Consider the following 26,727-nt stretch of genomic DNA (forward strand, 5'->3'; position numbering starts at 1 on the left):
CGCCGTTTGCGTCTCTTTTCTGACTTAATTTCAGCTGTGGGAGCCACAGAATAATAAGGCTTTTGTTTTATGAAAGGTGAAGTTTCTAGAGAGAGATTTTATCTTTACCAGATCAATGGTAAAAATAGAACCAGGCCTTTCCAGCACCCGTGGGGCTGGGAGAGACCTCTGGGCTGGTCACGGGAAGCATTGTCCCACCCGGAGATGCTGGATTGGTGCAACCCTCTGGGGGTAGGGGGAACTGGGGTTTACCCCCTCTTCTACCCACCCCAGGGAAAGGCTGCTGGCAGGCAGGTACAGTGGTGTCAGACCAGCCAGAGGCACTGGTCCCTGCTGGTCTGGTGATCGGGGCTTGGAGGGGAAGGTGGTTTGAAACGCGTCAGCTTGGGCTGTCAGGTGGAAAATTGCACCACTCCGTTTCAAGTACCATGATTTCCATTTATTGTTTTCCCTCTGGCAGATGAACACACGTCCGTAGGAGAGGGCTTCATGATTACTGCCACCTCTGTAGTGTTTTTTGTTGGAATGATAAACTCTGATGGAACAATAAGCCCTTTATTGGAACAGTTAAACCCTCATGTCTCAGGATGCAGACAGAGCTCAGCTGTGCCATTTTGGCATCACCCTCCTGACCTGGAAGTGTGGGCTTTCTGAGGCTCTTCTTGGATGCTGGGTACAGCAGAGTGGCCCATTTCAACTTCCTGCAGCCCAGAATTCCTGCTCTGAAAGCCCCCTCAATCATACAGTGGTTCATGGAGGGCTGCAGGCACCCAGGAACCTGTGTCAGGGCCCCAGGGTCTGGGTGCTGGGCTGTGCTCACAGCCTCAAAGCACACACAGGCTTGAGGGTGCAGCACCAGCATCCCTTCAGGGCATGGGAGATCAAAGTGGCCATGGCATTGCATTGCTTTCTGTGTTGTAGGGTCCCTTCAGGAGTTCAGTGTTACAGTGAAAATCAATAAATAACTGTGCGTACAAAAATGTTCATATTTTTTAAAAAATCATTATCTATTTAAAAAAAAAATCTCTTTATCATCCCCCAGACTGTATTGCCCACATCATCTTTATGATCATTAAGCCCTGATTCAGGAAAGCTGAGAAAGAAAGTGTGCTAGAGCAATCCCATATCAGGGCCAGCCCAGGACCACACACAGAGCTCTCCTTAAGAAGAGGAGGCTGCAGTGATGCCTCCCTGGAGAGGAAGGAAAACAGCAGGGACTGGTACAGGGAAGGGTCAAGAGGGCCCATATCCACGGGCGATACAGAGAGGAAAGATTAAAATGATTCCCAAAGCCTTTGGTGGTCACCAGTTTGTTTTTCACATCTCTGCAGGGGAGTGATTTCCGACTGGCCGTACCAGAAGATGAAGTGCTTTCCCTTTCTGTGCCTTCCAGGCCTGTGTCAGCCTCTCGTACCCTCTGGATCTCTGTGCACAGGCAGGATCTAACTGCCCAAGAGTGATGAGCACCCTCTGGAGAGTTCATCAGCGGCATGGAGTGAACAGGCTTTACAAAGGAAGGTGAGTCTCTGCATGAACCAAGGTTAATCACCGTGATCCTGCTTTGGACACCTTCCTTTTTTTTATCTGTTTTAAGTTCGAAGAACTTCAGACACACACAGGCACATCCACACACAAGTAGCAAAAATAAAATCTGGACTATGTTTGGATGATCTTCACTGACAGTTCATAAATGCCCCAACACTGCTGGAGACCCCTCGGGACATCTGGGCAGTCTCCCAGCCCTGGGGTAGGAAGAAGGTGGGTTGCTTGAGGAGGATCTCGTCTTCCTTGTGAGGGAGTTCTTTAGGACACGATGTAGACCTCCAGCAAACTGGCCACTGCGTGCATTCGGTAGAAGATTCCAAAGGGCAGGCAAATGTCCACGATGGCCGGCCACATGGAATCGCCATAGAAGTTCAGTTCTGTGTCATTGTCAAACTGTGGCCGGGCACCAAAGGCTGGCATGATCCAGAGCTGTTGGAGGAAATGGGAATAACACCACGGTGAGAAATGTGTGAGGCACAGCAAAGCACCTGCAACCACAGCTACCCAGGGCGGGAAAGGAGAGACCTTCCGAGCACGGGACCTGGGCCAGGAGCCAGTCTCTGCATTAAGATCAAGTACAGTCTAGTGCTGTACCCTAAGACCAGTCTTGATTCACGCTCAGAGACAGGCTTGGACCACGGGCTGAAGCACTCACTGGGTAAGAGCTTGAGCGTGTGGTGTGTTAGCATGGACCTGGCCTGTGCCAGCTCCGTGGATGGAACAAATGTGGGAAAGGCTGAGCTGGGAGCAGCTTGGTCTCTCCAGGCCAGGATGTTTGGCTCAGAAGCCCAGCCAGCCCATGTGCCTGCTTGCATGGGGGTTGTCAGCTCATCCTCTGTGAGTTTCTGTGTGAAATCAGCGTGAGGACAGGATGTGACTGACTAGCTGGGGACTTGGTGTCTAGAGACATAATATGCTTGGCTTCTTTGGAGATGCAGCTGTAATCCTACATTCCTTTGGCAGGAAACTGCAGTCCCCTGACTGCTCATGAAACCCCAGCTGGGGTTGTCAGTGACCAGTTTCTCTTAACAGCAACTGGGATCAGCGGCTGGGCTCCTAAGCCTGAGTTTTTGAGAAAAGATGCACTGCCATTCCTCAGGAAAACCAAGATTTCACCCCAGGTATTTGTCACTTTACATCGTTTCTCTGGGGGTGAAGGGAAGGGCTTAATGTATTTTATTGCTTTCAATGAGCTATTCTACATATCCACTGATACATAGTAAAAATACTGAAACTGATTCTTCTCTTGTGTACCCACCTCTTGTGTCTGACATTCTGGCAATAACTAACAGGTCTATTGGTGTAGCCTAAAACGTCTTAACTTCAGGGCAGTTGCTCTTTTTTTTTAGGGGACAAAGGAATGACAACTTATAAATATAACTAAGTGTGCTCTCTGTACAGCAGAGGCACAGAAAGGGACTGTTTTTCCATGAGGCACATCCTTTCCTTCACAGACCCTTCTCCCTTGTGCTTGCTCCCCTCTCCCTCCCCCCTTCTCTCTGCATGTACTCACTATGACATTGCTCAGTAGGAGGAACATGGAGATCTCCCTCAAGAACTTCCTCCTCCAGTTCATCTCCCTGGGGGCGGTGAGGGACCGCACGAGGTCAGAAGGACACACGGCTTCAGTGCCAGAGGCAGCGCCAGGGGCCAAGGTGCTGCCAGTGTCGGGCACTCGGAGGGACACTGCGTTGATGTTGACAAAGGTGAGCCCGTAGAGATCCTTCTGGTGGGAGTCATGCTTGTAGTCTTCCTTGGGGGGCTGCCGGTGGAGGCCTTCGATGATGAAGATGTTCTGGAAGGTGTGCTGGGCGATCATCAGGAGGGCGTAGGTGAGGTTGAGCGCGCTGATAGCGTCCCTTGGTGTGCTGGCCACGATGGCCACAATGGAGTAGTAGGAAATGGCGTATTGTCCCAGGGCTGCCCCCATCAGCAGGGCCACGTCCAGGGTCCTAGTGGGGTTCTTGTGCCGGTCCATGTCCCTCTTGTCAAAGCGGTAGATGACAGAGCCACCGATGCAGACAAGAGACATCAGGCTCAGACAAACAATGTTGAAGATGTAGTACATGGTGAGTGCTTGGCTCTTCTTGCTGGACTCAGTGTTGGAGTTTACCTGCACCTCATAAAGAATGAGGACTCCCAGACCACTCACCAGAATGACGAGGCCCAACATGATGCCTACAAAGAAGGTCCTTCGGAAGAGCCTGAACTTCAGGCGTTGAATGTGGTGGGAGTGATGGTCTATGAAGCGTCCAACGTTCTTCCACATGACGTAGACCATGGCAGAGGCAAAGAGACTGTACTCAATGTTAAAGGGGTACAGCCAAAAGTAGCCATTCTTGAAGATCTGGCAGATTTGGCTGTTGCAATTGCATTGGTCAACTGAGCTACTTCTCATTCCCACTGGAACAAGATAAAAGCAGATAGATGCAGTGGAATTAAAACAAGGAGGCAACACTCATTAGCAGCCCTGAAGAGCTGGATGCTCAGGGTCAGTGAAAAACAAGACCAATGACAAAAGAATATTGTGACCACTTTGAAAACAAGGACACTTCAACCTCAGCTTTCTGGTGCCCATGTTCTTTTTTAAGAATTTAATTGGCAGGTTAAATCTCCCTTTTTTTCCCCCTTCCCTTCTTCATTGCCACCCCATTTGTACACGGTCTTCCACCCTTCTGACTTCTCTGTGATACAGGTTAAGAAGCGAACATCCAGACCTGGCTTTTAACATACCAGCTCTGCCAAAGGCACCTCCAGCTCTAGACAGACCCTCCAAAAACAGATAAAACCTGACTTGCTGAACAATTCTATCTCACTGGCTCCCTCCCTGGACCAGGTGAGTTCACAAATGATCAGATTACCTCTCAGGAACCACCTGAAGAGTTCCTCTGTCATGTTCTTCTTCAGCTTTGAATGTGCTTTGTGAACAGACTCGTCTGTCACTGCTGACATCCACACTGCCAGGTTTGTAGTCAGTGTCAGCATCAAGCCACACCTGCAGAAGGAGGAGAAGGTTCTTGAGATTAAAGCAGTGGCTCTAGGCCATGTTGCTCCCATCCTGACCCTTGCTTTGCTGCCCTCACTCTCCTCTCTTCCTACTTTTTATCCTTGTTCATGAGAATTTGCAAAGCCTGATTCCTGTTGTTGGTTTTAGAAGAGCTTCTCAATAGTGAATTAATAGATCTGGATTGGTCTCCAGTCTTGCAAAAGTGGACTAGATCTTATTTTAGCCTGAGGCTTGCCCACTGAATCATTATCTTTTCCAGGGCAGCAAAAGTCAGCTATGAATAACTTTATTTAATGATAATTATTTATTTAATCTGCTTTGAGTAATGCTTGTATTCTTGAACTGAATCCCAACCCTGATATATCCACAGGTCATTAACCTCAACTGTTTGAGCTGGGATCCAAGGCCAGCTGGAGCCACTGATCAGGTTTAGTTTTGGGCAGCATTAACAGAGATGAGATTATCTCCTTGTTGCATCCTAGCTGTGTGAGAGAGAAAGTTTGTGGTGGCTCAGATCTCCTGGGCCAGTGGGGTTCAAAGAGCAGCAGTGCTCACCTGGTAACATTCAGGTGCACGTGGATGCAGTCTTTGGCAGAGACCCACAGGAAGTACGTCTGGCAGGGGCAAGAAAAGGAGTTATTTCCAACAAAACAAGAAAGCAAAGCACATCATCCTGAGAGAGGAACCTCTTTTGCTTGTGTCCATCTGGGCCCAGCCTAGGAGCCCATAATCCTGGCAATTTGCTGAATGTTCTTTCTTTGCTCACACTGCCATTGTTTGCCCATGGCCACTCCCTGTTCCTGTCTAAATTGTCCCTGTCTGACCTCTTCCCTTCTTAGCACTGTCCCAGAGCAGGTGGTCCTCTGTGCAGGACCTCAAACTGTAAGGCAACCCCTGCCCTGACTGTCCTTCTCCTCCTCTGTTCTTCATGGAAAAGGAGACCTGGCTGGATGGGGGCTGCTTAGAGTTTGTGACAAGCCAGAATGTCACAGGAAGGGAACAAATTTAAATCAATGCCTTAAAGTGAGTTGCCCCAGGGAGGGAGAAGATGTGGGCTGGGTGGGGCTGAGTTAAGCCTCTGCATTTGCTGTGGGGGTGGTTGAACTATGTTCATGAGATCAGAGCTCTTCCACTGGTGCCTGTGTCTCTCTACCCCTCCCTGAGACTGAGCAGAACCATCTCACCTGGACGACCACGAATATTGCCTGCACGATGGGGTAGATGATTTTGATTGCAGACAGGCAGCTGTAGAAGCTCGAGTAATACCCTATTTTGAACACGTCCATGACAAGGCTGAAAATGGCAAATAGAATCAGGCCTCCTGTTGAGGAACAAAAATATCTGTGGTTGGACAGATATGTGAACACATGGGCTAATGCAGATAGATGAGAGGAAGATGAGGAACTGTTGTCATGGAGGGGTTTTGCTTCTACCACTGTTTCTCCTTTCCCAGCACCAACAGAATCGTACAATAATTTTGGCTGGAATGGATTTTCAATCAACCCTGTACTCTGGGGTTAACAGCTCTGGCAAAAGCTGAGAAGGATCTTAGGCTGGGAAGGATCCTGGTGTAAATTACCAAGAGCCCTTGTGGATACAGGGAGACCTGGCAGTGAATCCAGTGGAGGGAGCAGGAGCTGACCTGAAGCAGGGCATGGTGCCATGCCCCAGAGCAGGAGGAGGCTGTGCCCACATGGTTGCTGCTTCCCTTGTAATAACTGATGCTCCCATGAACTCTCCACCCTGTACCTCCCCTCCAACCCCAGCCCCCAAGAGCTCCTACCTCTCAGCCAGATGGGCCCAGCGTGGGAGTCCTTGCACAGGATGGCACCTGGGCACCGGGAGGTGCCAGCGAGGTAGAAGATGATCCATATGATGACTATCAGCATCATGACAGTCAGCAGGAAGAACACGTCGTAGTCGTGCACGGCGATCTTCTCAAAGGCCCCGCTGCTCACCAGCGTGCAGGCCAGCAGGGCCAAGTGCACGGCCAGCAGGATGGAGAACATGCGGCCGCCCTTTTTCCACACTTCCTTGGAGGCAGGAGTGGAGGGGGCCTGGTGGCTGAAAGATGCTATCTGGCTCAAAGCCAGGCTGGCTTTGTCATCCTTGTGTCCGCAGCCCATGCTGGAGTTGGGGTGTCCGGTCTCGCTGTCCTTCCGCCTGGGCTCTTCGGTCATGGTTCAGCCAATGCTCTGTCTGAGGGTCAATGCTGTTGGGAGGAGAGTCCCATGAATGAGAGGTGCCACTTCATTTGGAACAGTCCAGGGCTGGACCAAAGCAGGACACGTGATGAGGAGGAGAGGACATATCAGAGGAACAGGGAAAGCTGAGACGGGGACTGCAAGACAAGGGATGAGCTCATTCTCAACCTTTCCTTTCCTGGTTGCCTGAAGGCTGCTGTTGCTTAAGATGCTTTTGCTCGGGGAGATCCCAGGTCAGTCTAGCAAAGCGTTTCTAATTGGCCACATATCACATTTACGTGTTCATTGATGCAAGATACCGGAAAAGCACCAAAAAGTGCTCACGGGATCAAATATCCTGGGGCAAATGGCCAGTGTGGTTTTGATTTCTAAATGCCAAATACTAGACATTCCAAGAAGTTGTTATACTTCCTGGCTGAAGAACAGGCCAAGAAAAAGGTAAGAAACCCCAGAATCTTTGGACCATCACATCATAATTTTTACCAGTTCCTGCAAGAAGGGTGTGAGCTCTCTCTGCTGTCACACCCTCTAAAGCCCCTTGCCCTTGCCAAGTTTGGAAGTTCATTGACTCTCAATGAAAAGGCTGAAACGAAGCCATTTCACCAACCTGTTTTGCTGCCTGGGATCCAAATCTCTGCTCTTGCCAGGCTGAGAAGTTTCCCTGTAGCTGCAGCTTGGTCAGTCGAAGAATTTATACCCGTTGGGATGTCTCTGTGATTTATACCATGTCTGGAGCTGACAGCAGGGCTTCGTGGGCTTCTCAGAGAAACTCATGTGATGCATTTTGTGCAATAGCTGATTTTGGGGAAGCTGGACAAAGACGAGGAGATAAGGGTTATTTACCCAATGAGAGCATGAGTTGACAACACTGCTAAGCATGGCATGGACCGCTCGGTCGCAGGGTCAGGGTCACCAGAGAGCAAAGCCACCCCATCAAACCCATCTCCCTGCGTCCATGAGATCTCTTCCCTTGAGAGAAGATGGTTTAGATGACGAACTTATCTTTGCTGATGATGTGGTGCTTGGCTTTCTGCTTAACTGAGCACAATAAATATTGTGCCTCACCCTGTCTTATTCAAATCAATCTGCTCTAGGCCTGGAGCGTTTTTGAGGAAAAAGGAAGAAATTTGCATTTGCATCTGTTCAGTGCCAAGGGTAATGTAATCCTTTCCCACCCATGATGGCAACAGTGAGGAAGGCTGAGCACTAGAGCAGGGCAGGATTTGGGGACTGTAATTCGTGTTCTTCGACTTTGCTGACGCACTGCATTTGATTTTTCAGGGTGGGACTACCTTTCTCTGGCCCGTTCTCAGAAGCTTAACTCCTCTCCTTCCAAGGAGGAAGTCATGTTATAAACCACAGTGCAGATGGGATTCAAGCTTTTGCCAGGTGAGGTGAGAGCTTCTGCTCAAGGTCTCTTTCTCCCCAGCTTATGTTTCATGGAGGAGATGGGGGGACCCAGGGCAGTTCTCAGTGGATGGGGATGAGTTTTAATCCCTGAAAATGCCTCTTTTGGAGATGTCCCTAGCGCTTTCCCCCTCTAGGGCCCAGCACAAAGGCTGCTTGCTGTGTGTTTTCTCAGCCCTGCTCCTTCCTGCCTGCTCACCACCGCGCTCCTTTGAGCACTGCAGGGACAGCACCAAACTGAGCTGCGTGGGATGGTGAAGGAGAGCTCAGGATCAGATCTCCATGAATCCCTCCCGTGCTGCCACCAGCCGGCTGCCACCAGCACTGGGTCTGCCCTGCTGATCCTTAGGGCTTCCTTTCGGGATGAGTGGTTGAACTTTCCTCAATCTGTAGCCTCTCCCAGGGGAAGCCCAGGCCTCCCTGAAGTAAAACTGAGTGGATAATGATGTTTTGCAGAAGGCAGAGGTTCAGAGGCCCCCCGGGCTAAATGCACTGGTTTATTCTCCCTCTTTTGTCCTTAACAGCCAGTAACAGAGGAAAGAGTGTTTACTGCCTCGGGCAATGCTCCCAGTCCCCCGGCAGCGACCTTAGAACACTCGTTTCACGACAACAGCAGAACAAACTTAATTAATAATAACAAAGAATCATTAAATAACCTCGGTAATGAATTGCAGACGTTACTGTGCTGCTTTTTCACCTGGAAGGATCCCATCAACAAATACCTCCGTGGCTACTACATCCATCAGGACTCACCTGGGGAGGCTGAGCTGGCACAAGCAAACCTGCCAAGGTGAGCAAACCCTGCAGGGAGCAGCAGACCCTGCCTGGGGCACTTACAGGTGTCCCCAGGCAACCAGGACAGTCACTCCGTGTCTGTCACCCAGGGGTTAACCACTGCAGCTTGTGTGGGTGCACCTGGCACTGCTTTAGGGCCACCCTCCTGTCCTGGGGCATTTTTTTCCAGCCCTGGAGATCTCCCATTCCCAGAGTCAGGACATGACAGGCAAAATGAACAAGGGAGCGGCAGGAAATTGCTCCCCCACAACAGCACGTCCCAGGGGATACAATTCACCAATTCACCCTTGGGTGCTGGGACAACTGTGTGCTTTGGTCAACATCCAGGCTTGCCTCGATCTTTCCCGACAGTAGAGGGTGCCCGGGGCCCGGGAATACTGTGCTGGAGGCATTGCCTGGGGTTGTCCAGCTCCCCGAGGGTCTCACCCAGCCAGGAATTCTGTGTCAGCATAAAAGACACCAGAGGCCAGACACTGCACCCCCATGCACGCACAGTGAAGCACCGAATTACAGGTGGGAGTGGGCTTGGTGTTGTTTTACTCTCCAGAGAGGAAAACAGGGTGAGGAAGGGGATTTTCCCAGCCTATACAAGTTTCTTCGGTTTATCAAGGATTCCTGTTGTGCAGTTTGTTGTGCAATTCCCTGGGAAGCAGAATTCTGTGGGTATAGGCAGGGTAGAAGGGGGACAGGGATAGTGACTGGCTCTGCTGTTATCTTCCTAGTGGCATTAGGGATTTATATATGGATAGATAGATAGATAGATAGATAGATAGATAGATAGATAGATAGATAGATAGATATAGACCCACTCCTCCTCCTGTGGCTGCTGCTGCCCCTCCCTTGAGATGGGGTAGTTATGGAGAGGGGCATGGAGGGGTATCAGGCAGGATACAACCTATGAGCCTTTCTGGCAGCCTGCTCTGCTTTGGGGACGTGCAGACCTGGCGAGTTGTCACTGTGTGACCCTGTGCCCAAGTTCTGGGCTGAGCCCGACGAAGTGATGCTGCTTAATTGGAGCTTTTAATGCGCCGTGGAGCTGGTGTGTGTTACAAAGAGCCGTCGGGGCCGGAGGATGCTTAGGACCCAGGGGAAGCGCTGTAGAGCCTGGCTGGCTGAGCTTGGAACAGCTCCTGCCTCGCCGGCCGGGACTTCTCAGGTGTCCTGGTACTGCAGAGCTGTGCGAGGCGAGCGGGGCCCTCCTGGCAGCTCCCCCTGCCTCACACCCATGCCCGTCCCCTGAACCCCCTGGGCACCCATGTGCTCCCCCGGGGACTGCTCCGCACCATGAATGACCAGTACCACCGGGCCGCCCGGGACGGCTACCTGGACCTGCTGAAGGAAGCCACCAAGAAGGACCTGAACTCGCCGGACGAGGATGGCATGACCCCGACCCTATGGGCTGCCTACCACGGCAACCTGGACGCCCTGCGCCTCATTGTCAGCAGAGGGTGAGTGTGGGCGAGTGCACGGTGCTGGTCTGGGGGGTGGAATAGCCGGGACCCCCATCTTTCCCCCTTCCCTGCTCACAGGTCAGTGTGCCCCAAAAAACGATGCATTCTGTCCATAACACCCCTCCTCCTGTCCTCCCCACCGTTATTTTTCTCTGCTTGGGGTGCTTTGAGTCTAATCCAGTGCTCCTGATAGCTGCTCTCTGCTTTCCCAGCTCCTCTGACCCTATAACCACTCCTGACCCCAGCCCTGTTTGCAGCTCCCCTGGTGAGGATGTGTCCCCCCTACAAGTGCTTCATGGTCCTTTACACATCCTGTAAACACAAGCACATCGGGGCACTGACATGAAAAAAGCCCCCCCTTTCAAATGAGGGGGCAGAGAGAATAACTGCTCCTTCTGTCCCAAGAATGCTCACAGAGAGATGTGCGCAGTGCCTGCTGGCAGTGGGTGACCCTTGTCTGTTTTACCCGAAGCAAGGTCTCAGTATGTGACCCCCGGGCAGCCTGTTGAGCACCTGGAGCCCAGGAAATTCAGGAGCAGGTTTTCCAAGAGCAGATTTCTTTAAGCCCAGTCTCCCCCACAGGGGTTGCTCAATGCTGGTGTGTCTCTCTGTACCTCACCCTCGGCTGCTAAATCTTGGGGTTTCTGGCTCTGTAAGAGTGGATGTGGTGGAGAGGAGGGAGTGGGACTGAGGAGACTTGTCAGACTGGTAGGATTTACATCCTGGTGTTAGAGGAACTACTCTTGAGCAGTACGTGGCCCTCCTGTTCTTACCAAACCCACATGCCAGCGCTTCCTTCCACTCTGGTGGCTTTTCTGAGCACCTCACCTAAAGGCACCCAAGGCTGAGAGACTGGTGGCAGTGCTGATTTTGATTCATACGTTTCTAATATTGAGGAATGGTGCTGAGGGAGGTCAGCAGCAGCCTGGATGTTCATCGTCCATCCTTGGAAGGGCTTTGCTTCTCCATATTGGGCCAGGGCTTGGTGGGTCTGTCAGCTCCCATCCAGGGACTTTCTGTATCCAGTGTGGGCTGTGTTAGCAGCTCTTGTATTTGGTCATTCACATCTCCACTGCGCCTGTTTCTGGGCTCTCAGCATCTCCTGAAACTCTGGTTTTCTTGTATAAAACCTTCATCCAGCTCCATAGCTGCACTCAAAGGCAGAGCTCCTCCACCCACTGCTGTCCTTCAGTTATAAAGCATTTCCTCTCAGATCCTGGGGTCAGAAAGGCTGTGTATAGAGTTGTTTTGAGAAGTCCTTGAGCACCTGATGCAATAGGAGTGTGGTCAGGAAAAGATTATTTCCGAGTCCAGAAGGGACAGAGCAAGACATTGCTCCGAGTGGAGCATTCCAAGATGGTCCTGGGCTGAGAGTCCTGTGATGCTTCCTTGGGTGAGGGTTGTGTGGCTCACTGTGCACCTCCCAGGAGAGATTGTGCCCAGCAGAAACTTTCCTTGAGATCCTGCTGGGAGGGGAATTGCCATCCAGGGACAGAGAGACAAGGGCAGGAGAGCTCTGGGCATGAGATCCTGAAGTAGAAATGGTTCCAAAGACTCTTTGATGGCCAAAAAGTTGATCTGAAAGGCCCATGCTGTGAATGAACACTCCTCCAGAAAGGCAAAGCCATCCAGACTGACTTTGTAACCTCTTTATATCACTGTATCTCCTTATATTGCTCACCTACATCACAGGGCACCCTGCAGCACCATTGCCTGCCCTGTCAACACCCATCCAAGCCAGCGGTTTCTGCCACCCCACAAAGCCCAAGGGCTACTTTTTCATGGTTTTTTATAAATCCACATTGGATTAAAAGGTCTTTGTGGGCTCAGTCGTGTCTGAGTGCAGCTTGGCTGCTGTTTAATTAACAGCCTAATATACATTTGTTCCTGACAAGGAAAATAGCCTGGCAAAAGCCCAGTGCCCTTTACATGATGGATAGTGTAGCAAAGTGTGCAGCTGTGGGACTGCAGGATGTGTTTGTATCCGTGCATTCATCTCCATGTGTCAGATCCTTGCCCAGGGCCACACAGAGACCAGCGAAGTGCTCGGCATGGAGGCAGGCATGTCCCTGCTTCCCGGAGCAGGAGAGGTGGGAAAGCCCCAGCCTGGGGACAGGGGTGCCAGAGAGGTGAAATTGCACAGGACCCAGGAGAGCCTGAGAGCAGAACCCTGTAATTTTCTGCCCTCAGTGCTTAGGAGGATGTGCCACGGTGTTCGAGTCTTGTTCAGAGATGAAATGTAATGCTGTGTTGTATATTATTATCACACCTGCACTATCACAACTGGGAGGCAAGAGGAAGGATTCCTCAGTATCCCAAAATGTCAGGGAATTTCTCTCTGCCCTCTGCAGTGAAAATATTCCTCCTTAGGTACAGAGAGCCCTGCACTGCGAGGTAGGGGAGTGTGGGACCATGGCATGGAGTGGAGGCTTGGGAGCTGGGCTGGCTCCATGCAGGAATGAGGTGGGAAGCAGCTTCAGGGTCTGAGGGGGCTGGTGAGCCCCCAGCTGGGTTCCAGGGGGATGCCAAAGTACAGAGAGTGAGGGGAGAGTCCCAAGGCATTAAGAAACACCAAAATCTCCTTGCCAGAACTGGGCAATGGTACCTGTGCCCAAACAAGCCAGGCTGTTATGAAATGTCCTAGTGAGGGTGTCCAGAGGCAGCCAGAGAAAGAAGGGCTGTGGGAGGGGGCTAAGGGGGCCAAAATTATGGCTCTGATGGTCATGCTGGGCTGAGGGACACTTGGGGTTACCTAGGTTCTGTCATCAGTGGAGGAGACTCATCCATATGCTGTGTTCAGCAGATTGTGGTGCTGGGCTGAAATGGAGAGGGGCAAAGAAAATATAATAAATCAGTTGATAGATCCTTGAGTAAAACTTGTTGCCTCAATGCACAGGGAAAGGGTAATGAAGCAGCTTATTGCTCTGTCCATAGCAGCTGGTGATGTGTCTGTGCCTCTGTGCCCCCTTTGCAAGGGGATGGAGCGAGGCTTTGGGACAGAGGGATCAGCAGCGGCTCATCCTTCTTGTTTGCCACACAAAAAGCCTTTTTCTTCCTCCTGGCTGGGCTCCAGCGAGGAAAACAAACTCAATTAACATGATGGCTGGGAAGAAGCAGGCTAGCTGGCATTTAGCACTGCAGCTTTTCAGAGGCAGTAATTCTTCAGCACGGTTCGTTATGACCTGCCGGGGCAGTGGCTGGCACCAGCCCAGCTCCAGTTAGCTGCAGTTCTGGGGGCCTTGAAGGGGAACAACCAGGACTTCTTTGGATTTGACCACAGGAGAGGTGAGGATGTGTCTGGAGGTCCACGCTCAGCTTTACCACCCAGCATTCCTTTGCAGAGGTGCTCCTCAGTCTCCCTTCTTACAAAGACGGGGGTCATGGATGCTTTGGATGTCAGTGGCAGAGGGGACAAGTGGCTCAGCTGTGGGCTGGGGGTGACGGTGGCTCCTGACATCAGCCAGGCTGCTCCAGGGCATCCCGTCACCCCGGCTGGGGTAGGATTGCAGTGGAGGTTGCAGCAAGGCACGTGAAGGTGATGTGCATCCTCTGCACACCACAGGGCTGGAGCGGCATGTCTGTGTTGGTGGGGACCTTCCCCTGGGCAATGACCAGCCAGGAAGGTGAAGGAGCAGGGTGGAGTATTCTTGCAGCTCCATTGCTTCCGGCACCTGAGCTGTCTGCTCAGTGAGGTGAGCCCTGGGCATGGTGCTGAGCCAGCAGACGTGCCCCCGGGCACTGCCACAGCACTAACAATCACCAGTCACAGTTACTGCCAGCCTGGCTGTTTGCTGGGACAAGAGGCAGAGAGTCCTGAGATGACCCTCATCTGTGCTGGATTTTTGGGGATCTGAATTTAAGGAATAGCTAAATTCTTGACCTACCACCACCTGGGCAAAACTTGGGATACAGAACCCAAAGCTCTGCTCTGAGTCCAAAACCTCATCTTTTCTGCTCATTTCTATGCCTTGCTTGGGTCATTGCCTTGACTGGCTGGGCTGAAAGTAGTGAGGATTGTTCCTCAAGCCACAAATTACTTTTTTTTCCCCTCTTCCTCTATCTAAAAACATTTTATGGGAGCCAGAGACACGCTGCTACCAGCTGGCTCCCGGTCCCACGGCCCAATTCCTCACACACACCCATGAGCCAAGGGTGAGCCAGTCTATTGCTATTAGAGGAACTCCACACACGCAGCCAGGGAAGAACATATGTAAGTGCCACTGGATTCCCTGGCTAATTGGGATCCCATGGGAGAAGTGGAGGGGGAAAACCAGCAGGAAGGGAGTGAGCGTGCATGTCATGGTGCAAACACAGTGACTCAGGAGATGCACACGTCCACCTAAGGGGCCCAATTAACAGTGTTTTTAATAATGATTATTACAGTTGACTCAGCACTCGAAAACGCCTTGAAGTCGAGAAGTGCTACACTTTACACCTGTTATTAAAATATGTTCCCACTTAGTGGACCCTGCAGTCAGCATCTCCTCATGTGCAGCGCCCCGGAGGTGAAGTTTTGCTCAGACAGACACCTGCCAGAGGGAGGGCCTCATGTTTATTATCTGAGCTGGATCAAACATCCCTACTTTGCAAGTCACCATTCTTCTTTCCTTCTGATGCATTTTTAGCGCCTGCGGCAGACATTTATAGGGTAAAGGCACTGAGATAACTAATTTTTGCTCTAACACTCTTGTTTCTAGACACTGGAAATGTCCAAAGAAAGCTGGTTTTGCTGCTCTTTCCCCTCACTTACTCCCTGATGAAAGCAGACCTTCAAATACGAATCCCCAAGACCTGCCTGGATTTTTCCCTCTGACCCCTGAACTGAACAGACACAAGAAATAGGCTCCAAGATGCACTTTACAGTTTGAGCATCCACACACTTGGCTTGAGGAGCAAAACTATTTGCAGTGAGTCCACTGCTCAGTCACTGTCCACATCATGAGTCCAAGTACATGTCGGGACCCTCGTGGTGCCCTGGCTCACCTGCCCACATGTCAGGCCCATTCAGAGCACATATAAACAAACCAACAGCCCCTCACGCGCTCCAGCCCCACTGCCAGCACCAGCAGTTCCAGTTTCACTGGCTCTTTAAATCCAGCTCCATCAATAATTTATTCCTCTCTTGCAATTCATCAAATATTTATCCTCCCCATGCATTTCCCAGCCTGGACATGTCACTACGAGGGTAGAGGCAAGGGCTGGGGAGTTACCACTCCTTGAAACTCAGCATTGCTGGAGCACTGGCAGCTCCTTCCTCTCCTTTTTTGGCTTCATGGCTCCTCAACCCTGTGATTTCCTGCCCTCCTCCCCATCACCCATCTCTGAAGCCCTTCTCTGCTTCTATGAGAGGTGTCAAAGGCTCTGGCTACAGAAGTCCTGCAGGGTTTGGTGGGTGTTTTTGGCCCTTACACAGTTCTGAACCTTTTGACCAACTTGCTGAATTTGCCAGAGGGCTCAAGGTTGTACTTACAAAGTTTCTGTAAATGTTGTGAAAACATGTGGATGGTGGAGTTACTGCTCATGTTCCCACAGGGAAAGCTGAGTGCACCTTGTAGCAGCTCTCAGGGAATACAGGCAGGAAGCTCATGCTCTGGGTCCAAATAATCTCCAGTTTAACCTCTGGACATTTCTGAACAGCCTGAGGATTGTCAGCTCGGTATTACACCGGCTGGGTGGCTCTGCTCTGGCTCTGCTGTTCCCTGGACAGCAGGGTCCCAGGTGGGCAGTGGGGTCCCTGCCTTCAGTGTGGGGGTGAATGTGCTGAATAAGGCTGTTCCTGGGGCTTGTGTGTTGGCACTAGTGAAGAAGGTGCAAAGCAGCAGGGGAAAGAGGCCCCTCTGCTCCTGTGACCTCCTGTTCTTCTTCTGGAGTAGTTTTCAGATCCTTTGAAGTGAGACAAGCCATAGCACAGAGCACGTGGTATTTGGAAGAGGTTTCTGGCCTCTGCTGCTCCCAGCTCTTGCTGACACAGATTCTAAAGCAGCAAGGAGTTAAGTAACACAGGCTGAAGGTCTCAAGTGTGCATTTCAGGAGCTGGACTTGATGATCCTTGTGGGTCACTTCCAACACTAAATATTCTATGATTTGCCTTCTGCACTCCTGGTGTCACCATGGATTGGAGCTGAGGTCTCTGTGGTGGAGAAACAGTGCTCGGTTCCTCTGGAGCTCATCAAAAGGGTGGCACAGAAATGGGCAGGAGCTCTGCTGAGCCAGAGCTCTGCCAGGGCCCTGCTGCCCACAGGAGTAGCTTTTGAGGGTGGTGGAGCTGCAGAGACTTAATAAAAGGCTTTCCCTTATCCATGTGCACAGAGGGAGAGTGCCTTGTTGACAGATACTGCTGCTGGCTGCATATCATTAGCACATGCTCAGGAGAAGGCTGGTGCCAGCAGGGGTGTGAACTATCTCTTGTTTCACCCCAACACAGAGGAATGTCAGGAGGAGAGACTTCCCTTGAATCCAGGTTTGTGTCCCTCCTGTCATGGCAGGCAGGAGACGTGGGCAAGCGGTTGTGTCCTGTCAGCAGCTTGCTGAGGCAGGGGCTGGCACGGTGTGAGAAGAGATGCTAATGGCAGTAGTCGAGTGCCCAGCTCTTGAGGAGTGCAGAAACCTAATCTCTACTTTCTCTGAAACTGGATTCTCAGGATGTGCTAATACCAATGTGCTCCAAGCCGTGCAACCGAGACCAAGCACAGTACAGCAAAATCCCCCACAAAACCCCCACGCCAAGGCCAATGTCAGCAAATTCACTCTTATTCCCTACTGCCAACGGGCTCCTTGAGCCCCAAATTTCCCCAGGCACCAAGGAACAGGAGGGTGGGAAGGTGCAGCAGGTGGTGGGTTTCAGAACCATTGCTGAGGAGTCTCACAGTGGTGCTATTGTGATGGTGGGACCCCAGGGTGTCCCACCCAGGATGTGGGGTACAGAGAGCCACTTTGGGAGACCCCTCTGCAGAATGTGAATGAAGCCAAGATCTGAAGATAGAATCTGACTAGAACTTAAAAGGACATTTGAGCTTTGATATTTTATAACAATAAAACATTGTTAGGCCTGAGCTGGAATCAGCCCCACATTTCAGTTCTGGGCTATTCAGAAGCTGTCTTGCCTCCCTCCAAAAGATGTTTTAATGCAGGAGCATATTTTTCCTGCAACCTAAATTCAGGTCACGGGAATTGCCACAGATTTGCATGTCAGGCAAAATGATTCCATGTCAGTGCTACACCCCTCCAGAAGACCCCTTTAAAATTAAGCTGTGGGGGTCAGAAGAGTGTAGCTTCACATTTCAAGGAGTCAGCACTTCATGGTACTGATTTGTCTGTCAGCTGTGCCCAAATGCTAACTGGTTGTTTTTCTTGCTGTCTAGGGGTGATCCAGACAAATGTGACATCTGGGGGAACACCCCTCTCCACCTGGCAGCAGCCAACGGCCACCTGAACTGCCTTTCCTTCCTCATCTCCTTTGGGGCCAACATCTGGTGCCTGGACAACGACTACCACACCCCGCTGGACATGGCAGCCATGAAGGGGCACATGGAGTGCGTGCGGTACCTGGACTCTATTGCTGCCAAGCAGAGCAGCCTCAACCCCAAGCTGGTGAGCAAACTGAAGGACAAGGCCTTTCGGGACGCGGAGAGGAGGATTAAGGACTGTGTGAAGCTGCAGAAGAAGCACCACGAAAGGATGGAGAAACGGTACAGAAAGGAGATGTCGGATAATTCAGACACCATGAGCTTTTCCAGCTATTCAAGCAGCACCTTAAGCAAGAAGTTCCAGCACATGTCTATGGTGACCTCTCTGCCATATTCACAAGCCACCATCCACGGCACAGCCAAGGGAAAGACGAAAATACAAAAGAAACTAGAGAAGAAGAAGCAGATGGACGGGACATTCAAGATCTACGAGGATGGGAGGAAGAGCATGAGGTCTCTGTCCGGCCTGCAGCTGGGCAACGACGTCATGTTTGTGAAGCAGGGCACGTACGCCAGCCCCAAGGAGTGGACTCGCCGTAACATCAGAGACATGTTCCTCACGGATGAAGACACTGTCTCCCGTGCCATAAGTGACCCGGGCTTGCACATGGACTCGGCCCACTCAGAAGTCAGCACTGACTCTGGCCATGAGTCCCTGTTCAACCGCCCCGGGCTGGGCACCATGGTGTTCCGGCGCAACTACGTCAGCAGTGGGCTTTTTGGGATCGGCCGGGAGGATGGGGGCACGCTGGGAGAAGACAACACAGACGGGATGGGCGTCAAACTGCGGAGCCGCCTGCAGCGCTCGCCAAGTCTCAACGACAGCATTGGCAGTGCCAACAGCCTGCAGGAGAGGAACGCGGAGGAGCTGCCCTGGGATGAGGTGGAGCTGGGCTTGGACGATGATGACGAACCAGACACCAGCCCCTTGGAGACTTTTCTGGCTTCCCTGCACATGTTTGAGTTCATCTCCATCCTGAAGAAGGAAAAGATTGACTTGGAGGCCCTCATGCTATGTTCAGACAATGACCTGAAGAGCATCAATATCCCACTGGGCCCCAGGAAAAAGATTGTGGATGCCATCCAGAGGAGACGACAAACTCTGGAGAAGCCAGATGTCATTGTAGACACTGAACTGTAAGTAGGAGATGGGGCCTCTGAGCAGTTAAACCCTTCAGCAGGTGGAGATGTGGATAATGTAAGGTCTTGTTTTCAACCCGCTTGGAAGAGTAGGAGTCCAGGTAACCTCAGCACTTCTGTGTGTGGGCAAATTCCTGCTCGTGTGGAAAGGATGAGAGTTTGGAGAGGTGGCAATAGCGTTAGCTCATTACTCAACAGCCCTGATGTGACTGGGCAGGACGTGAAGCCCTTGTTTCATTTCATAACTGGTATGAATGCTGACTGCTCTGTGGTCTGATGCTTCTCTGTCCCTGTAGCTGAGATTTTCAACCACACTCAGGCTTGTCCTGACTCCTCACCTTTTGAAGACATTAGGAAATCAACTGCAGTTCCCTGTGGGAGCAGGCTGACAGCCGTGCCCAGTGGCATTGGGAATCCTTCCCCAAATGCTTGAGATCTTACTCAGACCTCTGGAGACTGCATATCTGGGTTGGAGTTGTTGCTCTTTTATGGTGTTTCCAGAGTTTGGTTGGGTTGGGCTGAAGGACCATGTGCCTGAACAGAAGTGAGGGAAGGCATTGGTGTGGGTGTCCCCACGTCCACTGACACAGTAATTCACTGAGTTGTTTGGGCTGCCCAGCCTTCAGATATCTGCGTGCTGCTTTTACAGGCTTTCAGTACAGGTCTTGGATCCTCTGGGTGCTTATAGATTTTTCTCTTTCCCTTTGCAGATAGCATCAGCACCTTTTTATTTTTATTTTTTTTTAATGCTCGAGAAACAAACCCAGTTCTAAGTTGCCAGAAAACACAAGCCAGAGACTCCCTTCCTGGGGCAGCTGAAAGCTACAGCCATCCCCACCAGTCCTGCTGGACTGCTCCCTTGCTCTGCTCCCTGTCTGTGCGATGCTCCTGGGCGGTACCTGGTACGGAGGGACGACTGCTGAGATCGGACCAGGCAGCACCAACCTGCCAACCTTGAAGGGACCATGGTCTCCCCCTCACTGGAGGAAGAAGTGACCTGCACAACTGGCTGGGACACTGCTGTCACAGGCTGTGAGACCACATGAAGCCATGAATGGAAGGAGATAACGTGATATTTTCAAAGCGACCCAGAATAAATAATTACAATCTATTCTTTCTTGAGCACGTGGTTGTTTTGGGGTTTAGGCTTGAGGAACAGTGGGATGGGGAGTTCTGTTCTCTCTCCTGGTTCTCATTTGGTGAGAAGCATCACCTTGTTTGGTTCTGTGTTTTGGTAAGGGAGTTCTCATTACTTTGGTGTGGGGCTGTTCAGCTTGAGACATATCAAGCCTGACTTCAGCCAGCAGGTGCTCAGCACCTCTGTGAGTCTGGTCTGTGCTGTCTTGAGGGCAACAATCTGAAATGAAATGGTGGTTTAAACATGTTGATAGCTGCTGTCTAGTGGTCAAATGTCTGTTTCACAGATGCAACGTTTCTGTCCCATCTCTCCAGGGCACTGAGCTGTGTCAGCAGTTTGTATGTGAAAAACCTTGACTTGCCTCAAGGTTCTTCCCAGGGCCAAGCATAACACCGGGCTGCAGCCCAGAGCCTCCTCCAAGCATCCCTGATGCATCAGTGCCTCAAAGCACCGCTCTGAACCACAGCGTTAGGTGTTCCCACACACCCATCATGATCTTGCTGACCATTGCACACTCTGAGCCCTCAGCTCCCAGCTCCACTGCACCATCTTCCATATGTGATCTATGGATGGCTTCTGGGTGGCACAAGTGTTTCTGGGGTGCAGCAGTGGGATGGGGACCTGGACATATCCTCATGGCCCCTTGCCATGGGGTGCCGGGAATGTGCCTGTTCAGGCTGTGATGCAAACTGCTAGATCAGAGAAATGCTGCAAGTTGTTACTGGTGCTGCTCATCAACCTTATCTCAGGGATGAAAATGATAAGGAATGACCTCTTTATGCTCATCCTGGGTCAGGCTGGGATCTGGACCATCCTTGTCCCTTTGGAGATGTGAAGGCTGTGGTTTGCTGCTTGGAGGATGGGGATTTGTTTGGTGTGAAGCTGTGCTGCTCCCTGCCTGTGCTTGCCCTGGGCGTGTGGGTGTAGGGGAGGAAAATTACTCTTTGCAAGTTAGAAATACTCTTTGCAAGGTGCTTCTCTGCCCTACTGCCCCCTGAGTGGCTGAAGCCCCATTAGGAGAGGTGTAGGGTCCCAGCCTTGTGCCACTGCACACAGAGGTGCTCTGGCATCAGCAAAACACCACTGAGGGTCTGAGATCTTTCTGCACAGATGTAAACTGATTAGCTTTTTAAGTCATTTTAGAGCTAACAGTGCATTTACATTTTAAATTACAACTTCTGCATAACTCTTGGCTCGATTTCCAGGCAAAAGGGGGAGCGATCAGATGTGCTGAGTCTGCGAGTTTTCCATGAGGGCTGCACAGGGCTGCGGCCCCGGCACTGTTTTCTTTGGTCCCTCTCCAAAGCCCGGGGCTGCTGTCCTGCAGGGAGAGCTGTGGCTTGGCTGATGTCACAGCTCCCTCTGCCGGGACCAGGTCTGGGAGAGCAGGATAGGACCCACAGCCCAACGGGAGACAAGGACTGCCACCAAGTCCGGCTGCAAGCAGTACCTGTACTATAAAGGCCAATTTTCAGGTGAGGTTACGATTGCTACATTCGCCCTCTTCCTCATGCACATGTGTGACTACACCCAACCCCTCTGTCCCCTCTCTGATGACTGGCAGAGCACCAGCTGCTCACCATGAACCAGTTCCCAGCCTCAGTTTCCCCAGGTCTGAACGGTGCCTTTGGGTCCGTGCTGGACACAGGAGGGGAAAAATGTGCTGTGGCTCATATTGCTGTCACTCCAGTGCAATGGGGACCAGTTTATCCCAGCAGATGACAGAGGCAAGTGGATCTATTGGCTTGGCACCCATCAGAGCCTTTTGAGGGCCAGGCACTGGGCAGTGGTGGGTATTTGGGGGCTGCCAGGCAGCTGGGGTTTGCATACTCCCTAACTTTACTTTTTTCCTTAGAAGCACCCAAGCAGTTGCTGATGCTGGCAGAGATCCTTTCTTCCAACTTGTCTTTCCCTCAAAGAGCCAATGAAAGGTTTTGGTGCCATGACAATACCCAAATGCAGGACATTTTCCCACACAGGTAAGACCAAGCCCAAAAATGCCACTTAGGATCACCAAGTCCTGAGACCAACGTGGTCACCTCCAAGATGCAGGGAGAGACCAAAGCTGAGCTGTGGCACCAACACAGCCTGGCAGAGCCCAGGAGATGGGCTCAGGCCCATGGCTGCCCCAGGTGAGGTGAGGAGGATGTCTGTGGGCACAGGGATGGCTGTCAGAGGCACCAGCAGCCCCAGAGCAAATACCTGCATTTGGAGCTCATGCATATTCCTTGGTTTTAGGTTTGGTCCTTGGTTTCCAACCAGGTTGTTTCCCACAAAGTGTGGGGCCACAGCCCTTGCAGGACACAGCATTCAAAGCCCTGGCCAAAGAGATGTTTCTTGTTTTCCAAATTCCCCTGTCCAGCTGGGTTGCTGGACTGGGCTCATGATGGAGACGGGCTCCTCTTGCCCTGGGCATGAGGAGGGGACATGTCTGTCCCCATGTTCTCAGCACAGGTGGCCCTGTCCCTGCTCTGCCCATTGACAGCCCAACTTCCCCAGGAAATTTCATGATGCTCATTACACTCCACAACCGAGAACAACAAGCTCCTTTCGGAGAGGGTGCTTGTGAAAGCAGGGTGGAGGCCAGGGCTGGCACACCCTGGAGAACACCCTTAAATACCCTGCCAAACAGAAACCCAGCCAGGCCACAGGTTTCCCCGACCCACTGCTGCCAGCAAGCAAACACCATCCCTGTCCCTGCCCGTGGCTCCCGAGCAGTCAGACACGGGGCAGGTCCTGTGGGCACTGTGGCAGTGGATGGCAGCATCTCCCCATCAGGGAATGAGTGATCCTTGGGATGCTCATCCCTTAACACCCCAAGCCACAAATGCCAAACTGTCCTGTGCCTGTGTTAAATGGGGCTTCCCAGTAAAACCAGTCCCTGGTTTAGCTTACACATGTATTTCCCTGTTCCCAATGGTGCAGGAGGTGGTGTGTAGGGAGCAGAGCAAGGCCAAGGGACTGTGCCAGCAGTCTAACCACTGCATGGACACCCTATCCTCAGCCAGACATCCCCAGCTCCTCAACTTTGAGCATCACTCAAAAGTGATACTGAGTCACAGGCCATGCCTTTATTTTCTGGCAGCTGCTGCAAGGATGGAGGCATTGGCACTCATTATCACTCAGATGCTTTTATCTCTCCATCCTTAGGAGCTGGCTGGACCTCCAGACCACAGTCTGGAGGAGGGAGAAGGCAGGGAATGTTTTGGGGAAGTCCAAGGTTGTACGGTGGTTCTGCTGGAGATGCAGGTTTCAGGCATCAAGTGAGCATTGCAGCATTCCTGCTTGGCTGCTGGGTACCACATCTGGCCCATGGGGACACAGCTGCTTCCCCAGGCTGATGGTGGCACGGTGATTACTGGCTGCTCCCCTGGGATGGCACGTGTGCTCTGCCATGTCACATGGGACTGACATGGGAACCGAGTAAGGACATCACCCACAGGACACCAGGTAGGTTCTACAGGCAGAAGGGACCAGGGGGAGGAATGTCCCTTGGGTGGAGCACCTAGTCCTCAGCCCTGCCTGATGCTCCTCTTTCCCAGCCTTACCTGGAGCTGGTGACAGCCACAGTGCCCACACTGGAGGGTGACGCTGGGGTCCGGGACCTGCCAGGCCAGTGCAGGCCATTGTACCCCACTTGCTTTACTATTTCCTGCCCATCCCATCAGGGATTCATTTCCTGGCCCAGCAGCTGAGTAACACATGGCTGTAGGAAAGTGGAGGGCCAGGACGAGAGTGAGGGGAAAGGGGGTCTGCGTGTGGCACCCCTGGCATGCCCTGGCTTTGCTGTGCCTTGCACAGTGTCCCCCAGCAGCCCAGTACAGGGCTGGATGTGCCACCAATACAGCCTGGTATGGATGCAGCACCTCGCCTTGAAACTGCTTTTGGGACCCTCCATGGCTATTCCCAAAAACAAAGTGCCCCAAAAGGCAGCAGCATGGACACAGATCAGCGTGTCTGTGAGAGCACTGCTGGGTGGGCTGGGAAAGCAGGAGAGGTGGAGGGTCATTTTATTTTAATTCTGGCTTCAGGTATTAACAGGGCGAATAATTTTCTACATTTGCTTAATGCAATTCAAAAATAGGAGCAAAATGTCAAGCAATGACATAGATTCTGCCATCAGTTTTCTCAGGGCTGGAGCAAACTCTCTGGTACCCATTGTCCCATTACCCATCACCCCAGCTTGCTCCCAACAAAGAGCACAGGGACACATCTGCAGATGGCACTGAGCATCCCAGGGGGAGCCAGGGCAGAGCAGGGTGTGGGGCATCACTGGTACCCCAGACCCATCTGTCTGGATTCATCCCACTGAACACTGACAGTGCTGCTGGGAACAAGTGTATTTTGAGCACAGGCACTGCCTGATCATTCCAGGTCATTATCCAGATCATCATCATCCCCAGCTGCTGAACGTCCCTGGTCCCCCATGACACCCAAACTCCTGGCTTGCTCTAGCATAGCCCTGAAACCAGCAGTGAGGATGGGGTCGTGCCCAGCACTGCTCATAGAAGTGCTGAAGCTGGAGGGAAACTGAAACCAGGAAATCATTTTGGGAGGACTTGAATCAAGCCCAGCGATGGAGCTGGCTCTGTGCCACTCCACATGCTGGGGGGACAGTACTGAGCAGCCAGATACCCCAGCACCACAGCATCCCCTATGTGAACGAGGGATCAGCTCAGCAGTTCCAGGGGTGACAGATGAGATCAGCAGGGGCACATGGGTCCAGGGGGAATGGTGAGTGGGAAACTCTCGGTAGCTGGGACAATACTGACACCAGCTCCTTGGTAGCACCACTAAATGGGACCATATGCTCTGCTGGGGCAAACCCTGGCACTGCAGGATTGATGCCCTGTACATCCTGTCCTGGATGCTTTGGTGGGAGAAAGCTGGGTGGCAAAGGCACAGAGGAAGCTGTGGGACCCTCGGCTGGCATGGGAGTCAGGTCAGTGCCTGTCACTGCATGTGGTGCAGCAGTACCTGCCCTCTGGCACCGGGGACCCCGCTCATGGAGAGCCCTGCAATGCCAGCCTGAGTTCTGGGGCAGCTTGAGGGGAGTAGTGATCTCAGCTTTCATCATTATCTCTCACTTTTTTGGAGTGACAGGGACAACTCCCAGCTGCTCCTGCTGACTGATCTCTATCTCCTTTCAGGATGCACTTTGACAACAGCTATATTTTCCTGTTGCAGGACACCAAGCTCTAACACATCAGCGCTCTATGAAGCCAGCAGAGCCCAGGAGGTCCTGATGGGACCTGATGGGAGCAGCCATCACCAGGGGAGACACATGGGCGAAAGCTGGACTACCTGACCCACCGTGGAACTGCACCGGCTAGAGCTGCCAGGAGGGCATCCAGCCCAGAAACTACCTAAACCCAGACAGTAAGTCCTATACAAGCACAGGTGGATTTCCCAAGGGTCCTGTCCCCTCTCGGGTCAGCCTGTAGCCACCAGTGCCTGGGCAGAGGTAGCAGCAGGCACAACACCACGCTGCTCTGGCCCAAGGACAGGCTCTGCCCTCGCAGGAGGCGCCAGGGACGGACCTGTCTGCCACAACATCCCTTTGTTACCACCCATTATCTCACTGCCACAAAGCAGCAAAGCTGTGCTGGGACAGCCGTGTCCCAGCAAAACTGGGCACCAGCTGTGGGGACCCTCACCCACACTCATCCCCCTGAGATGCCCTCTGGCTGTGTTTTGGAAATGCGCCCATGGCAGGCATGGCCAGGCTTCCCCTGTCCCTGGAATTTGGTGCCATCAGCTGTGGGCAGTGATGGTGACCAAAGCAGAGGAACCTGGGGGAATTTGGGAACCAAAAGGCCTGAACAGGGTAGAAGACAGATTCTGGCAGCTGGCCTGGTGCTGCCTTTTACCTCTGCTGTGATAAACCCACAGCCTGGCCCTTCTCCACAGCCACAAACAACCCCTGAGCATAGCACTGTGGCTTGGCAGGTATGCCAGCACCCGGGATGGCTGCGGGCCACAGCACTGGGGTCAGCCGGGGATGCCAATCCCAAACCCTTCCATGTCCCTGTCACTGTAGACCTCCCACACAAACACCCCTTATTTCAACCACCCTGACCCCAATGGTGTTTCAGAGCAGATCTCCCAGGGCACGGGGCTCCCGCGGGGTCCCACGAGGCCAGGGAAGGCTGAGCAGCACGGCCGCCCACCCGGGGAGGGATGGGGAGATGCACGGGGCATCCATGACCCCATCGGAGCCGCTACCTCCGGGGCAGGGAGCCCAGCCCTCGGCCCCGCTCAATAACCGAGCTAACGAGAGCCGCTGTCAACAAGTCTGCAGCTCCCCAGCCGGCGCAGGAAGGACGCCTGCTCCAGGGATCCGGGAGGAGAAACCTGTTTCACTGACCTTGCTCCATCACCGCCTTCTTGGTTGCGCCGTGGGCGTTTGGGGCTGCGGCGGGGGGCGAGCGGCTCGGCCGCCCCTCAGGGGCACGGCGAGGAGGAGGAGGAGGAGCGGGGCTGGGGCCGCATCGCCGGCGGGCCGGGGGTGTGGGGGGACGCGCCGGGCGGGAGGGCGAGACCCCGCTCCGTCGATGCGGTGCCTCGGCGGGGC

The 26,727-nt window shown here is 52.5% G+C and overlaps 2 protein-coding genes across 3 annotated transcripts; one reads left to right on the forward strand and one right to left on the reverse strand.

Annotated features, from left to right (window-relative positions):
- Nucleotides 1-1,636: 1,636 nt before the first annotated feature.
- On the reverse strand, nt 1,637-26,727 carry OTOP2 (otopetrin 2). Its single transcript, XM_064675911.1, has 8 exons — nt 26,521-26,727; nt 7,364-7,566; nt 6,336-6,764; nt 5,737-5,873; nt 5,108-5,166; nt 4,407-4,540; nt 3,059-3,948; nt 1,637-1,974 (listed from the first exon to the last, which is right to left on the reverse strand). The coding sequence occupies exons 3-8, from the start codon at nt 6,730-6,732 to the stop codon at nt 1,804-1,806; spliced, it is 1,788 nt and encodes a 595-aa protein (XP_064531981.1). The 5' UTR covers nt 6,733-6,764; nt 7,364-7,566; nt 26,521-26,727; the 3' UTR covers nt 1,637-1,803.
- On the forward strand, nt 7,513-20,126 carry USH1G (USH1 protein network component sans). Of its 2 annotated transcripts, XM_064675913.1 has the most exons (4): nt 7,513-8,145; nt 8,838-10,406; nt 17,771-19,012; nt 19,726-20,126. In XM_064675913.1, the coding sequence occupies exons 2-4, from the start codon at nt 10,243-10,245 to the stop codon at nt 19,727-19,729; spliced, it is 1,410 nt and encodes a 469-aa protein (XP_064531983.1). In that variant the 5' UTR covers nt 7,513-8,145; nt 8,838-10,242; the 3' UTR covers nt 19,730-20,126. The 2 variants fall into 2 exon arrangements, with proteins under 2 accessions (XP_064531983.1, XP_064531982.1); XM_064675912.1 differs by having other exon boundaries at nt 17,771-20,126.

Source organism: Pseudopipra pipra, chromosome 19, assembly GCF_036250125.1.
Source record: "Pseudopipra pipra isolate bDixPip1 chromosome 19, bDixPip1.hap1, whole genome shotgun sequence".
Classification (NCBI taxonomy): Eukaryota; Metazoa; Chordata; class Aves; order Passeriformes; family Pipridae; genus Pseudopipra; species Pseudopipra pipra.

Coding starts and splice junctions, on each gene's coding strand:
- USH1G (XM_064675912.1), top strand. CDS start 10,243: ATGAATGACCAGTACCACCGGGCCGCCCGGGACGGCTACCTGGACCTG. Junction 10,407..17,770: donor CGCCTCATTGTCAGCAGAGG/GTGAGTGTGGGC, acceptor CTTGCTGTCTAG/GGGTGATCCAGACAAATGTG.
- OTOP2 (XM_064675911.1), bottom strand. CDS start 6,732: ATGACCGAAGAGCCCAGGCGGAAGGACAGCGAGACCGGACACCCCAAC. Junction 5,874..6,335: donor TGGGCCCATCTGGCTGAGAG/GTAGGAGCTCTT, acceptor GTTCCTCAACAG/GAGGCCTGATTCTATTTGCC. Junction 1,975..3,058: donor TCCTACTGAGCAATGTCATA/GTGAGTACATGC, acceptor TTCCTCCAACAG/CTCTGGATCATGCCAGCCTT.